Source organism: Diceros bicornis, chromosome 18 (assembly GCF_020826845.1).
Source record: "Diceros bicornis minor isolate mBicDic1 chromosome 18, mDicBic1.mat.cur, whole genome shotgun sequence".
Classification (NCBI taxonomy): Eukaryota; Metazoa; Chordata; class Mammalia; order Perissodactyla; family Rhinocerotidae; genus Diceros; species Diceros bicornis.
The window spans coordinates 54,951,028-54,965,248 of NC_080757.1; the positions used below are offsets into that span (position 1 = coordinate 54,951,028).

The following is a 14,221-nucleotide window of genomic DNA, read 5'->3' on the forward strand; positions in this document are numbered from 1 at the left end:
CACCCTACAAACACCTAGGGGAACGGTGGGTGGTTGTCTCTAGACCCTGAGGCCCCTCCCCAGGAAGGGTGGGGCTACCGAGGTCCATTCATGCCACATCACACTGCCCAGGACCCCTCCAGGAGAGGTCAGAGACTTGGGGTGGCCCAGACGGCAGAAAGCCTCACAGCCCAAGTGAGGTGGTTACCCCTTGGAAGTCAGGGCTCAGAAACTGCCCAGCTAAGCCCCTCAGCTTCAAGGTGAGAAAACCCCTGGTACTGGGGTCCCCAGGCTTACTAGGCTGAGGGTAGCCCTGACCATTAGATGCTCTTACCTGCCCCGTTCCGTGTGGGGGTGGGGGTCCTTGGGGGAAAAGCTAATGAAAGACGGAGAGCCCCTAGACCTGTGGGACCCTCCTTGGGCTGATTTTTCCCCCGGGACTGGGTGGTTCAATCATCCCCTCGCCTCTCTGAGCATCGGTTTATTCAACCAAGAGCGTTGCCTTCAAGTCAACCGTGAAATCAGCTCCTGAAACCAGACATCTCCCCTCACCTGGACTCCACCCAGCTCCGACGTTGCCAGCGCATGGCTACCCCGGGGGCCACTGTAGGCACCTCCACGTGCCGCGCCCCTCCCAGTCCCTCTGGGCCATCTATGCCAGGCCTTTATTCCCCAATCCAGAGGCGTCCGGGACGCCGAGCTCCCCACCCCGGCCCCGCTTGGCTACTTGGGGGTCCGGATGAGGGTGTGGTAGACGGGCTTGACGATTAGGTGGAGGTGCAGGGCGTTCTCCACCAGGTACTCAGAGTTGCGCCGCTGCAGGTCTGCGTGCGCCAGGAAGTCGCCCGCCTCCTCGCTGCTCTGGTGGAAGCTGTAGGCGTGGCGGACCAGCAGGCGGCCGTGCTGGCGCGCCCCCACCAGCACCGTCTTCTGGAAGCTCACGCCCGCCGCGTCGCCGCCGCTGCTGGCCGGCGTGACCACGAGCCGCGGCCGGCCGTCCTCGGGGCGCGCGGCGGGCAGCGCGGTGCCGGCGGCGTCCGCGTAGACCGGCCGCAGGCTGACGGGCAGCCAGCGCGGCGAGAAGAGCACGTTCCAGGTGACCCGGCGACCCGAGTCGTGGCCGCTCGGGCCCAGCTGCGTCTGGAAGCTGGTGCTGCGGTCGTCGCGGGCCGGGTTGTTGATGACCCACGGGGCGCCCCAGGCGGGCGCGAGGTAGTTGCGGGGCAGGAACGCGCTGCCGTTGAGGTCGAAGAACTTGGCGTAGTGCAGCGGCGAGGCGGCGTGGAACTGGTAGGCCTGCAACAGGAGGTCGGCCACCGCCTCGCCGTGGCGCGCCAGGGCGGCCGAGCGCGCCTGCAGCTGGAACAGCTGCGCCGGCGGGATCATGGGGTAGCGGATGGCGCGCAGCGCCCGCTCGGCCACTGCGGCGGGTGGCCTCGCGCGCCCCAGCCACGCCTCCAGCGCGTGGAACAGCTCCAGCTCATCCTGCAGTACCAGGTCCGAGCGCGGCAGGAGCTGCGCCAGCAGCTCAGGGCTCACGGCGCCCCACTCGGCGCTCCCCGCCACGGCCGACAGGTTCCAGGCCAGGAACTGCAGGCAGCTCTCGCGCAGGGCCTCGTCGCCGGTGCTCACCGCGTAGTGGTACCAGCCCACGGCCGGGCCCGCGCCGCCCGCCAGGAGCGCGCGCATGTAGTCGGCCACGCCCCGCTGCAGGGAGGCCACCCCGTACTTGGTGGCCAGCCTGTGCAGCGGGATGGCCTGGGCCAGCAGCACGGTCAGCTCGCCGCAGTAGAGGTACCTGCGGGAGAGGCGCAGAGGTGCGGCAGGGTCAGGCGGGGCTACCGCACCAGACACACCCACCGGCCCCCACCCAGAGCCGCTTTCCGCTTTCCGAGTCCAGAGGGGACCCAGCCTTGGGTGGAGAGCTTCGTGGTCAGGGGCACAGAGTGATGGGCCCTGAGGCTTCCTGGCTTTTCCTCTCTAGGACCCTCCTACGCCCGTGCTACTTCACAGCCTCTTTCCCGCTCTCGTGGGAACATGACACGGAAATAGCGTGTATTTATTCAGCATCCGCTAGGTGCCGAGCTCTGTGCTGGAACAAGACAGTTGTGGCTCCTGCCGTTGTGCCGTTTACAGTCTCACTTCGGGTCCATGTCCCACCACCTGCTTGCTATGAGAGTGGGCAAGTCGTTCAACTTCACTCAACCTTACTCTGATCATGCAGGAAAGGGGCAGTAACAGGGTTATTGTGACAACTGGAGGAGAATGAGTGGGCCTTGCCACAAAGTAGGCGGTCCACACAGGTTAACCCCGTTCTCCCCTCCCCTCTTCTTGCAGTCTCATCTTTCTCACTGTCATCCCCTCTCAGTATCCGTTATCACTCTGGCTCACTCACTGCCTGTCTCCGTCTGCTGTTGTCCCTCTGCTCACCCTTCCTGCCAGTCCCTAAAGGTACATGCTCAATGGGGTTATGGCCACAACTGCCGGATACCTACCCCAACACCCAGATCTCCCCTTTCTCCTGGATTTCTGCCACATGTTTGCCTCTGGGAGTAAAAGATGTTTCCAAGGCTCCCTTATAGTGCGTGTGGCCATGGGACTACATCTAGCCAATGAGATGTCAGCAGAGGCAGGTATGGAATGGGGGAAGGATGGTTAAATAGGACTCACTGGGGTCGGGGGAACCCTTTTGCCCTTCCGTGTTATTCCTCTTTCTGTTGCTTGGAACTTGGAAGTGATGACTGGAAATTCTGCAACCATCTTGTCTAAGCCATTAAAACAGGGTTACTTTCTCAGACTACAGTTTGAATGGCGCCCCCTATGCAGCGATTGGCAGGAAGGAGGAGGTCAGGGTTGGGGGGAAGGCTGGCTAACTTTTTCAGCTCCTTAGCCCTGTGGTTCAAAACCTGGCCAGATACCAAAACCACATGGAGGCTTTAAAGTAAAAAACAGCTGCTGGGCCCAGCCCCAGACTTGAAATTGACAATCCAGATTGGGGCCCAGGAATCTAGTTTTTGAGAGCTCTCCTGGCCAGGTTTGGAATCGCGCTGAGAGCATCTGGTAACTGACATCAAACCATAAGGAGCTTACAGGCAAGGGCAGGGCAGTTGCACTGTATTTTGCAAGAGGGCAGTGAGAGAAGGGATGAGGGAGGTGGTGGCATCGTCATCCTAATGACATCCAGGGAGTGGACAGAAGGCCCTCTAAGGGGCAGGGGCTTCCCTGAGCCTGAGTGGAGGAGCCAGGGGCTTGGGAAGAGATGAAGCTCCCCCCCAGTCCTTCCCCTCCCCACCTGATGAACTTGTCAAAGACAGCGGCACAGTCCCTGGGCTCCTGCAGCACGACCTCACTCTGGTTACTCAGCAGCTCCCGGAGCAGCTCACTGTGCAGTCCCAGCAGCAGGCGGTGGGCGTGGAAGACTCGGACCTCGTCTGTGCCCGCCGCCTGCACCCGCAGCACCACGTCGCTGGCATTGCCCTGCCTCAGCAGCTCCTGCAAGCGTTGGAGCAGCATCTGGGAGTGGTTGATGGAGGTGCCTGCTGCCTCCCCGCCAACGTCAGCTTTCTGGGCTGCAGCAGGAACACAGCACAGCTTGAAAAGGCACCCAGGTTCAGGGCCGCGATCTAGGGGCACAGAGGGACCAGCTGGAGACGTGTGTACCTGGGTGTGGGCAGAGGGCAGGTGGGCCTGGGGAGGCTGTGTGCGCACCTGTTTGTGCCCACAAAGTGCGTGGATGTATGTGCTTGCACACAAGCACATCCCGATGGGGAAGGTCGTGAACCTGACTCTGAGCGGACCCTGAGAGGATGCTCTTGGAAGTGGGGTGGATTCCTGGCAGGGAGAGGTTATGAACCAGTGTGAGACCAAATGCCCAGAACTGGTCTCCATGGTGCCAGACACTCAGGCAAGGGTTAAGGAACCTCTTGGTCCCCACCCCTCACTTCCTGAAGCCCTCGGTGGAGTTGTCAGAAGCAGTGCATTCACTAACAGATGCTTATTGAGCACCTACTGCCTGCCAGACACTCTCCCAGGAGCTCGGAATATGGCAGTGAACAAAACAAGCCAGGTCTTTGTGCTCCTAAAAGTACACATTAAGTACACAAATAAGCACTCTCGTTTTAGATTGTGCTAAATCAGGGAGGTGAGAGTAATGGGGGTGGGGGCTACTCTAGGTGCAGGAGCCAGGGACAGGCTCCCAGAAGAAATGACAAGGAACCAGCCGGAGGACGAGTGTCCAGGTGGAGAACCAGCCCTGCAAAGGCTGAAGAGGATGAGCTTGGCGCGCTGGGAGCAGAGGGACGACTGGGGGCTGGAGCACTGAATGGCAGGAGAGAGGGGTGGAGCATAAGCCAAGGCTGCAGGCGTGGAAGGGAAGCTGTTTCCAGGCCCAGCTGCCCTCTTGAGTCCCGATCTGTGGGACAGAAGTACACTCTCATCGGGCGGCCTGTGGGGGACCAGAGAAAGTACAGAGGGCGAGCTGGTGCTGGAATGGGACTCCTGCGGTAACTGCGTGGTAAGGCGGGCATCCCCCTTCCAGACTGGCCATGCTGGGTCCTTCTCTCATGTTTCCAGGGACGCCATGAGGGTCAGATGGGGACATGCACTCAGTTACAGGAAACTCGGTGACAGATAATGCTGCCAGCAGCTTCCCCAAGCTGAGAACGGTGTAAGGAGCTTCACGGACGGAGGCAAGGGGGGCGTCCGACAGCGGCAGATGGGCACCCGCCCCAACACACGCACACACACACACACACACACAGGCCTGTGGCATGTGTGGACTTTTGGAGAGAAGACTCACACGAGAGCAGAGCATCTGCATGTAAGAGAGAGGGAGACAGAGGGAGAAAGGCAGGGCGAGAGAGGAGCAGGTGGTCACTTTCTCAGCTCCGCCTCCCCAAGCTGTCACTTTGAAGGACCTGAATGCTGATGGCGCCCCGTTCGGCCTCTGCCTGGGCCTAGCTGCCTAGGACAATGGACAGTGGAAGGATCTTCCTGTCATTAAGACCTCTGCCTGCCGGCCCAGCCCCTCCTCCTCTCTGAGGCAGGCTGCCCTTCTCCTTTCCGGGAGAAGTGTCCACAGAGCCGTCGTGATCCAATCAACTCTGTCTTGGCCGGCTGGACACCGCGTCCTCCCAGCCAAGTGTAGCTAGGGCTAGAAAGTCCTGCCCCTCCTCCCTGCCCCCCACCCTGCCCACTGCCCACTCACCTGCACGAGTGGCCAGGCCCACCAAGGTCAGGATGGCCCAGAAGCTGCCCCAGGACCCAGGCTTGGCATAGCCCAGCCTAAGCATCTTTGTGCCCCACCTCCGAGTCTGCTGGAGGGACAGTGAAGCCCAGACCACTCCGCTCACATCCCTCCTCCTTATATAGGATCCAGCAAGGGGACAGCACCCCCCTTCCCAACCGGCCTCCCTCCCCCCACCAAGCCTCTGCCATGGATTGGTGGAAGCTGGCCCCAGCTGTTGCCCAGGCAACCACTTAAGCCAGAGAGTGGCAGCCCCAGGGGCTATTGTGCTGCCCGAGGGCCCCTGAGGGGGACAGATCCGGCACCCTCCCCCACATTGCCTACCACCCAGCAGCGCTAGTCATTCCTCTCCTGGGAAGTTTTAGGTTCTCCAAAGGGCAGGCAAGGGGCTCCAGGACCCCTGGCAGCAGCCGGCCCAGAGGATCTCCAGCCCCCTCCCCCAATCCCCAGGCGCAGCCTCCAGCCTGGCACAGAGCACACTTGGCAGCATCTTGGCTGGAGTGCCATGGTGAGCCGGCTGCAAAGGAAGGGCCTGGAAAAGGAGAGGGAAGAGGCGGCTCAGGATCCCACCCCTCCTCCCTCCCATTTTGGGGTAGACTGGCTCTCCAGTGAGGACGGCAAGGGTCTCAGATAGGGGCCCACGGGGTAACTGGTATCATTTTCATGTTCTTTGTTGAAGAATGTTCCTGGCCTGCTCTGGGGAGGGTGACCGGCCTTTAGGGAGGCTCCATGAGGACTGTCACCATTGCGCCCCTAGGGTCAAGGTGAGCCAAGATGGCAGGGCTGGGCATAGAGCAGATGCACTCTCCCTCGTGCTCAACTGCACGGGAGCACCCCTGCCCAGAGCAGGGCTGGCCACCGTGCAGGAGGCTGGCCCTCGACAGGCAGCCCAACCCCTGCCCAGCCAGCCCAAATCTGGGCATGGGACTGGAGATGCTGAGGTGGGCACCTGTCTGCCTCCTCACTTCCTTCCTTTAATTCACCTTCCCAAGTGGCCTCAGGTCTCTAGGTTCCTCCTTGGAAGGCTTCTTTTACTGCTTCTGTCCAAATTCCTACTATAATTTTTCCCTTCCCAGAGTTCCAAGGAGACACACAACAGACCTAGAACCCGACCTTGACAGTAAGAGAAACTGAGACAGAGAGCTAGGTCACAGTCTCGTTGAGTAGTGCAGAGGAGTGCTCTTCTAAAAACAAGGGAGCAGAGAGAGGAGCGTGGGGTCTAGGGCCCGGGAGGAGTAGGGGTGTGGGTGGGTGCGGTTGAGGCCTCACTTTTCTGGGGAGTGAATGGGGCCTGGCCCAGATCTTCATGGGAGGGACTTCTTTGAGGTTGATGAACTAATAGAGCCAGCTCAGAGTTTCTCCGGAGGCTAAGTCCTTGACGAGGATGGGTCAGATCCTGCCCTCCCTTGCTCTTTGGATCCCAAAGCCCAGCTCGATGCATTGATTTCTGCCCCCGGCTGGCACAGAGAGACCCAACAGCTCCACCCCCTCTCTGGAGCCACAGAGAAAGCAGGAATTGTGTCTGGCACCTGCCTCGTCCGGGCTGGCAAAGATAAAGCTGTCCAGCCCAGCGGAAACCCCTCCCGCCTGCCCTGCCCTTCACGCCTGGCTCCCCTTGTCCAGATCCACCATCTCTTGCCCACAGGCTGCCTGTCTGCCCTTTCCGTGGGCTACACCACGGCCCCAGCCCAGCCCAGCAAGACAGAGCCTCAGTGTGAAGGTGGGGGTGGATCTGGGCCTCTGAGGGCATCGTGGCTTTCGTGCATAATGCTTTTCAATAAGAATATTATTGATGATAAAGAGATGATAATGAGAGACCCACTACTCAGAAAACAGTCTTTCAGTATACATTCTTCTTAACTCCAGCCTCCTTGAGGCTCTGCCTCAGTCTTGCCGGAAGTGTAGCCCACCTGCATTGGAATCTTCCATGCTCCACCTAGAAACCAGGGCACCTGTATTTCTAAGCTTCCTGGACAATTGTTATGTCATGTCCGCCCCAAGCTAAGATCTACCCACTAGAGTTAGGTGGGTGGCATTTCAAGTGTGCAGGGATCGGGGAGGCCCCAGGTTACCAAGAAGACCCAGGAGGGTCACGTCTGACTCCCCATCTCTGAGAGGCCCCACCTCCTACTGTTTCCAATTTCTGTTATCCCTGAACCTCCTCTAATGATTTATTTATTTATTTATTTATTTATTTATTTATTTATTTGTGAGGAAGATCAGCCCTGAGCTAACATCCGTGCTAATCCTTCTCTTTTTGCTGAGGAAGACCCGCTCTGAGCTAACATCTATTGCCAATCCTCCTTTTTTTCCCCCAAAACCCCAGTAGATAGTTGTATGTCATTGTTGCACATCCTTCTAGTTGCTGTATGTGGGACGCAGCCTCAGCATGGCTGGAGAAGCGGTGCATCGGTGCATGCCCGGGATCCGAACCCGGGCCGCCAGTAGTAGAGCGCGCGCACTTAACCGATAAGCCACGGGGCCGGCCCTCCTCTAATGATTTAGAAACTGGCTTTCCAAAAATAGGCATTCTCTGTTCTCATTTTCTCAGTCCGAGGGTTGCTGAAGTATATGCGCATGTGTGTGTGCACGGATGTGTATGCATGTGTGTGGTGTGTGTGCGTGCATGGATGTGTATGCATTGTGTGATGTGTGTGTTCATGGATGTGTGTGTGCATGGACATGTATACATGTGTGAGTGCATGGACGTGTATGTGTGTGTGTGCGATGGACATGTATGCATGTGTGTGTGGTGTGTGTGGGGTGCATGGACGCGTATGCATGTGTGTGTGGTGTGCATACGTGCACAGATGTGGATGCGTGTGTGTGAGAGTCTTGGAGCGGGAGAGAGGAAAGAGGGCATTCGCCTTGCACAGTCTTTGAGACAGAGGATCTGCTACACTCCGTTTTATTTGCCCCGTGGATCTGGAAGCTCCACAGTTCCTTGAGAGCAAGTCTGATGAGCTCACAGACAAGAGCAATTCCCCAAGAGGAGTGTTACTTCCTGCTGGAGATGAGAGTTTTTATAACCTGAGTGACTTGTCTGAGGGCTCACGACCACGATGGGCAGAGTCAGGATTCAAATGGCGCTTTTCTGCTCCACTCTTCTTTCCACAACCCCACGCTGTCTTTTCTGGGAAGCTATTTCAGTGTCATAACTGATCCCTGGTAGGCAGTAGTAAAAGCAACTGAAAGCTCTCGCCAGCTTGGGGCAGCCTGAGGAGTTTCTGAACCTGCAGAGTGGGTGATCAGACGCTGGACCACCGTAATACTCACCTTGGAGGGCTGGCCCCTAGACCAGGCCCTGCCCCGACCACAGCCTGCCTTAACGTCTGTAACATCTCCCTTCCTGAGCTGGGGTGCCCTCCAACACTTAGATTGGGGAACAGGGGACCATAGTTTAGGTTCCTGGCCCTGTGTACTCAGGAGGGCACGCTAATAATAACCAAGAAGGAATCTTTCCCTGAAGTAACTCACAGGCTTTTGAAACCTTCCCCTGCAGTCAGGCTGTCCCGCCACGGCAGCACCTCCACTTTCCTGCTTCAGCACCCTCCATCATGCTGTTCCCCCAACTGGAATGCCCTTCCCCATCTGAGAGCTGATCCACATCTCCCTCCTTCGTAAAGCCTGAGCTCACAGTGGCCTCTCCCTGCCTGCGCTCCTGTTCTTCCAAAGAAGGTTGTGCGAGGGAGTGACAAGTGAGCAGCTCTGGGGGAAGAACAAACCTGAGTTCAAATTCCAGCTACCACATACTAGCTCTGTGGCCTCCGCCTGAATGGTGAACTTTTCTGAGCCTCAGTCCCCTCTTGTGTGAAATGGAGGTAACCAGAGTTAGCTTGTGTGGCTGCCATGAGGGTGACAAGTGTAGAGAAAGAGTCAGTGCACAGTAAATGTCGGTGGAGCCCTCACACGTGGCCTTTTCAGCTCCACTGTAAGCAGCTCCTTGCTCACCCACAGCCTCGAGGTGCAGGGAGATGGTGGCCTGGGGACTCACCTGTGCTACTTGCACTCTCTGTGGCTGGGGTCCCAGACACTCTGCCTGGGGACCTGAGCAAGTAGTGCCTGCTCTGGTCCCACTGTGCCACCCAGGGGATCTGGCCAAAGCCAGTGGACTCTCGGAGGCCTTCAGGGTCAGGGCTGGCCAGCAGGGAGCAGCAAGGCCGGGCTGTGAGTGCCTAGGGCCGGGGTTGGGGTGGGTGTTGAGGTCGCTGGGCCCCAGGGATGGGATCTAACATAGGGAGCTTGGAAGCGGCTCTGCTACATTCCCAGAGGGCAAGGGTAGAAAGCAATTCTAGGCTGGGCCTCAACTCTCCTCCGGAGTCATGTCACACGCCGTCTGGGGGCCCCCTGTGGGCTGCGCTGGTCACTCTTCCCTGCTGGGGGAGGGGGCCAGCCAGTCGGGCGCAGATTCCAGCCTCTCCAGACTGCTCGCCGCACCGGCTGGTGTTTATTTGCCAGTGACTGATATTTCTGGAGAGATGGTCCATTTCACCAGGGCCAGGAAAACAGCAGCTTGCGGGGAACCGCTGGGTCTTGGTTTCCCAGCGCTGCTGGCAGCTGGGTAAGCCTCTCCCGGTGGTCACCGCCACCAGTGCGCACAGCTTTCTGCCCTCCTTCCAGGCCAGCAGCCCCTCAGGTAGCCTCCTCCTGGTCCCACCGTCCTCTGCTGCTGTAGGCCCGACTCCTTCCAACCTGGCCCAGGAGGCCTCTCTCCAGATCTGGGCCCTGTCCACTGCCGGCTCTCCTCTCCCTGCCTGGCACTTATTTCCCCCAGCCCTCCTTGCAGATGTGCCCTCCTGTCTTTGATGACCGTAGAGTCAGCTCCCCGAATCCTTTCGCCTTTCCTCAAAGTCCTCGCCCCCAGGGTGTGACCGCCCCGGCTGAGCCCAGGCCAGTTCCCAGAGTACCCAGGACAGGAGGCAGCCTCTCCAGAGCCCCGATCCTGCCTCTTCACCTCACTGCCCCTCCCCAAGGCCCCTTCCCTGCCTGTGCAGCTCGAGGATCCTGCTTTGCTCCAGGCCACGTCTACCGTCTAGACTCATTCCCCTGAGCCTTGGCCCCACCCCTTCCTCCTCCTCCTCCCTCCTCCTCCTCCTCCTCCCTCCTCCCCACCACCCCGCCTCCCTGCTCTGCCGGCTCAGTGCCGCTGGAAGAACCGTGGGGCAGACAACCGCGTGGAGAGCCAGGTAGGGGTGGAGGCAGCCGGCGATGCTGGGAAGGAGCTGCAGGGACCCCCAGAAAAGGCCACAAGGTGACCCAGGACTCAGGACTCAGGAACATGAGACTTGAGGGAGGAGAGACAGGTAAAGTATCCAGAACTGGTTGGGGGCGAGGGGGAGTACGGTGGCAGGACAGGTCAGGAATCTGGAGGCCGTGTGGAGAGCTGGGAGCCGAGGGTGAAGAAGCTGTGGGCTGGGGTTGGGGGTAGAGCTGCCACAGGAAATCCAAGGCTGGAAGGTAAAACCTGAAGACCTACAGTGTGGTCTGCGTGGGGCAGGCACAGAGCATGTGGCTGGCCCTCTTCCCAGACCATCCACCAGCCAGCTGTGTGACCACAGGCAGGTCACCTTATCCTTCTGGACTCAGTTTCCCCGTCTGAAAACAGGACCATTCAGCTCCAGTAGTGCTAACCTATGAATAGGGGTGCTCTTCAGCTTAGAGACGTGGGGACCCTAGTAACGTCTCTGCTGACAGAGCTGTGTTAGTAACACGGGGCACAGCTGACAGTCACCGTGGGTCAGGATCACCCGGACGCTTATTAAGAGCACAGCTGCTCAAGCCCCTCTCCAGACCCTCTGGAATGACCCTCTTGGGTCCGGCCTGGTGGCACAAGCGGTTAAGTGCGTGGTCTCCGCTGCCGCGGCCCGGGGTTCGCGGGTTCGGATCCCAGGCGCACACCGACGCGCTGCTTAACAAGCCATACCGTGGCGGCGTCCCATATAAAGTGGAGGAAGACGGGCACAGATGTTAGCCCAGAGCCAGTCTTCCTCAGCAAAAAAAGAGGAGGATTGGCTGATGTTAGCACAGGGCTGATCTCCTCACACACACACACACACACACACACACACACACACACACACACGGAATGACCCTCTGACTCAGACTGCCTGGAGGGAGGCTCAGGAGCCTGCATTTTCACAAGCGCCCACCCCCACTCCTCACCAACACCTGCTCGCGACCATGCCTGTTTCGGAGCCCTGCTTTCCAGGCCGAAGATCCCCTGGGAGCAATGCAATTACGAACTTGTCTCTATGAAGAAACGCCGCCACTGAGGACTTCTTCCCATCCATGGGGGAGCCAGCCGCTGAGGGGGTGGGGTGGGGTGGGGCGGCATGGGGCGGCGTGGGCTTGGCAATAGAGATTGCCATTTGGCTGGGTCTGAGCAGCGGGTCTGCACAGAGCAGGGATGAATAAGGACCTCGGGGTCAGGGGCCAAGGTGGAGCTGCTGCCGGGCCAGGCTGGAAAGAGACCTAACGCTCTAAGCCCTCCCTTCCACCCTTCCCAGATGGCCAGCCACGAGCGACCCTGCTGCCCACACCCAATGGCAGTGGGCTGAGCCAGGAGCTTGAAAGCCATTGGCCAGGGATCCAAGAGATGTCCCCGTGTGTGGCTGGTGTCATCCCCGTCATCTACTACAGCATCCTGCTGGGCCTGGGGCTGCCTGGTGAGTGGAGAGCTGGGGGCTGGGGTCTTGGGCTGGGCCAGAAAGTGGGGTCCTCTTTCGATGGGTGCCAATCCTCTGTGCTGGCCCCTGAGACCCAGGATCATAGACCCCAGGGCTCCCCTTGCCTTTATGGGAGTGATCTGGGTCACTGGGGAGCAAAGCATAGTGAGGAGTAAAGTGAGGGGCTAGGATTTGGGGTGCTCAAGAGCTAAACCCAAGGTTTCACCAAAGCAGACAGCCCCTTCTACCCCCAGCAGTGGGCACTGTCCTAGGATGGCTACGTTTACGCAGGACTGCCCTCAGCTCGGCCCAAAGCTTCCTGGGCCGTCCACTGCCTCAGAGAGCAGAGCTGGGGGTGGGGGTGGGGGTGTGGACGCAGGAAAGGATAGGTGGTCTTGGCCTTGGGGAATTACCCACCCCTGCCCGTTGCCAGGGGAGCCTCCACCATGGAGGACTTGGGACACTTGAAAAGGACCGAGAGGGGAATGCCACAGGGACAGGTGGCTGCTGAGGACACCTGCCGAATGAGCCTACCTGTGTGTCAGGCAGAGGCCTCGCCCCAGGGTGAAGTCAGTGACCTGCGTGTGTGGATCGACAGGGCAGGGCTGATCTAGCTAGCCTTCCTGACAAAGGAGGTTTTAAGAAGGGTCTGGAAAGAGGAATAGAGAAGCCAGCACGGCCTCCAGCACAAGCAGGTGGGGAGGGACTATGATGACACCTTGGAAAGCAAAGTCTGAGCAGCCCTTCTAATGCCTCTGACCTTTCCCCTCCGTGACCTCGGCGGCCATCAGTCAACCTCCTGACCACAGTGGCCCTGGCCCGCCTCGCCGCCCGGACCAGGAAGTCCTCCTACTACTACCTCCTGGCGCTCACGGCCTCGGATGTCGTCACCCAGGTGGTCATCGTGTTCGTGGGCTTCCTCCTGCAGGGAGCCGTGCTGGCCCGAGAGGTGCCCCAGGCTGTGGTGCGCACGGCTAATATCCTGCAGTTCGCCGCCAACCATGCCTCAGTCTGGATCGCCGTCCTGCTCACGGTCGACCGGTACAGTGCTGTGTGCCACCCCCTGCACCATCGGGCCGCCTCATCCCTAGGCCGGACCCGCCGGGCCATCGCCATTGTCCTCGGTTCTGCCCTGCTGACTGGCATCCCTTTCTACTGGTGGCTGGACGTGTGGAGGGATGCGGACCCCCCAAGCACGCTGGACGAGGTCCTCAAATGGGCTCACTGCCTCACTGTCTATTTCATCCCTTGTGGCGTTTTCCTGGTGGCCAACTCGGCCATCATCTGCCAACTGCGGAGGAGGGGCCAGAGTGGGCTGCGGCCCCGGGTGGGCAAGAGCACAGCCATTCTCCTGGGTGTCACCACGCTCTTTGCCCTCCTTTGGGCACCCCGGATCTTTGTCATGCTCTACCACCTGTACGTGGCCCCTGTCTACCGGGACTGGAGGGTCCACCTGGCCTTGGATGTGGCCAACATGGCGGCCATGCTCAACACAGCAGTCAACTTTGGCCTCTATTGCTTTGTCAGCAAGACTTTCCGGGCCACTGTCCGCGAGGTCATCCGCGATGCCCGTCTGCCCTGCATCCTGGGGTCCCGGCCAGAGGGCGTGGTGGTAGAGCCTGTGCTGAAGCCTCCAGGGCTCCCCAAAGGGTCAGAAATGTAGAAGAGGGGTCTAGCCGGGGAGTTTGGGGTGGCTCAGGGCCAGATGTGCTGGGGCATTTGTGGTTATGCCCACAAAACTTTATCAACACCCTACTTTGCAATCTGGGGGTGGGGAGAGAGGCTTCTTCCTTTGGGGGTGGCTCCCCACGTAGAGGGGAGGACAATTTATCCAACCCTTACGTTAGCTTCACTAGCAATTCCCATTTCCTGGGACGAGGAGAGGGCTCTGCCGGGTGCAGGCTAATAACGTCAGCTGCTATAAGCTTTCCTTTATGACGGACATTTCGCCTGGCACATTATTAAGACTAAATTAATGCTGGATGAATGAATGAAAAGACTGATGGGGCCGGCCCCGTGGCTTAGCAGTTAAGTGTGCACACTCCACTAAGGGCGGCCCGGGTTCGGATCCCGGATGCGCACCGACACACCGCTTCTCTGGCCATGCTGAGGCCGCGTCCCACATACAGCAACTAGAAGGATGTGCAACTATGACATACGACTATCTACTGGGGCTTTAGGGGAAAAAAAGGAGGAGGATTGGCAATAGATGTTAGCTCAGAGCCGGTCTTCCTCAGCAAAAAGAGGAGGATTAGCATGGATGTTAGCTCAGGGCTGATCTCCCTCACAAAAAAAAAAAAAAAAGAAAGAAAAGATGGATGGATGGATGGAT

At 59.1% G+C, this 14,221-nt stretch overlaps 2 protein-coding genes across 3 annotated transcripts; one reads left to right on the forward strand and one right to left on the reverse strand.

The window, feature by feature from the left end:
• Window positions 1-273: 273 nt before the first annotated feature.
• BTBD17 (BTB domain containing 17) lies at window positions 274-5,333 on the reverse strand. 2 transcript variants are annotated; one of them, XM_058561490.1, is made up of 3 exons: window positions 5,186-5,301; window positions 3,272-3,602; window positions 274-1,777 (listed from the first exon to the last, which is right to left on the reverse strand). In XM_058561490.1, the coding sequence occupies exons 1-3, from the start codon at window positions 5,268-5,270 to the stop codon at window positions 703-705; spliced, it is 1,491 nt and encodes a 496-aa protein (XP_058417473.1). In that variant the 5' UTR covers window positions 5,271-5,301; the 3' UTR covers window positions 274-702. The 2 variants fall into 2 exon arrangements, with proteins under 2 accessions (XP_058417473.1, XP_058417472.1); XM_058561489.1 differs by having other exon boundaries at window positions 275-1,777; window positions 3,272-3,548; window positions 5,186-5,333.
• A 5,099-nt stretch (window positions 5,334-10,432) lies between these two features.
• Window positions 10,433-13,922, forward strand: GPR142 (G protein-coupled receptor 142). Its single transcript, XM_058561491.1, is given in 4 exon segments — window positions 10,433-10,474; window positions 10,476-10,527; window positions 11,731-11,889; window positions 12,681-13,922. Coding segments are annotated over 4 exon segments (1,125 nt in total). The 3' UTR covers window positions 13,553-13,922.
• Window positions 13,923-14,221: the final 299 nt, after the last annotated feature.

Excerpts from the sequence above, each read along its gene's own strand:
- BTBD17 (XM_058561490.1), bottom strand. The coding sequence starts at position 5,270 with ATGCTTAGGCTGGGCTATGCCAAGCCTGGGTCCTGGGGCAGCTTCTGG. Across the intron at positions 3,603-5,185 it reads GGGCCTGGCCACTCGTGCAG|ATCGCGGCCCTGAACCTGGG; the intron begins GTGAGTGGGCAG and ends CTGTGCCCCTAG. Across the intron at positions 1,778-3,271 it reads GTCTTTGACAAGTTCATCAG|GTACCTCTACTGCGGCGAGC; the intron begins GTGGGGAGGGGA and ends CCTCTCCCGCAG.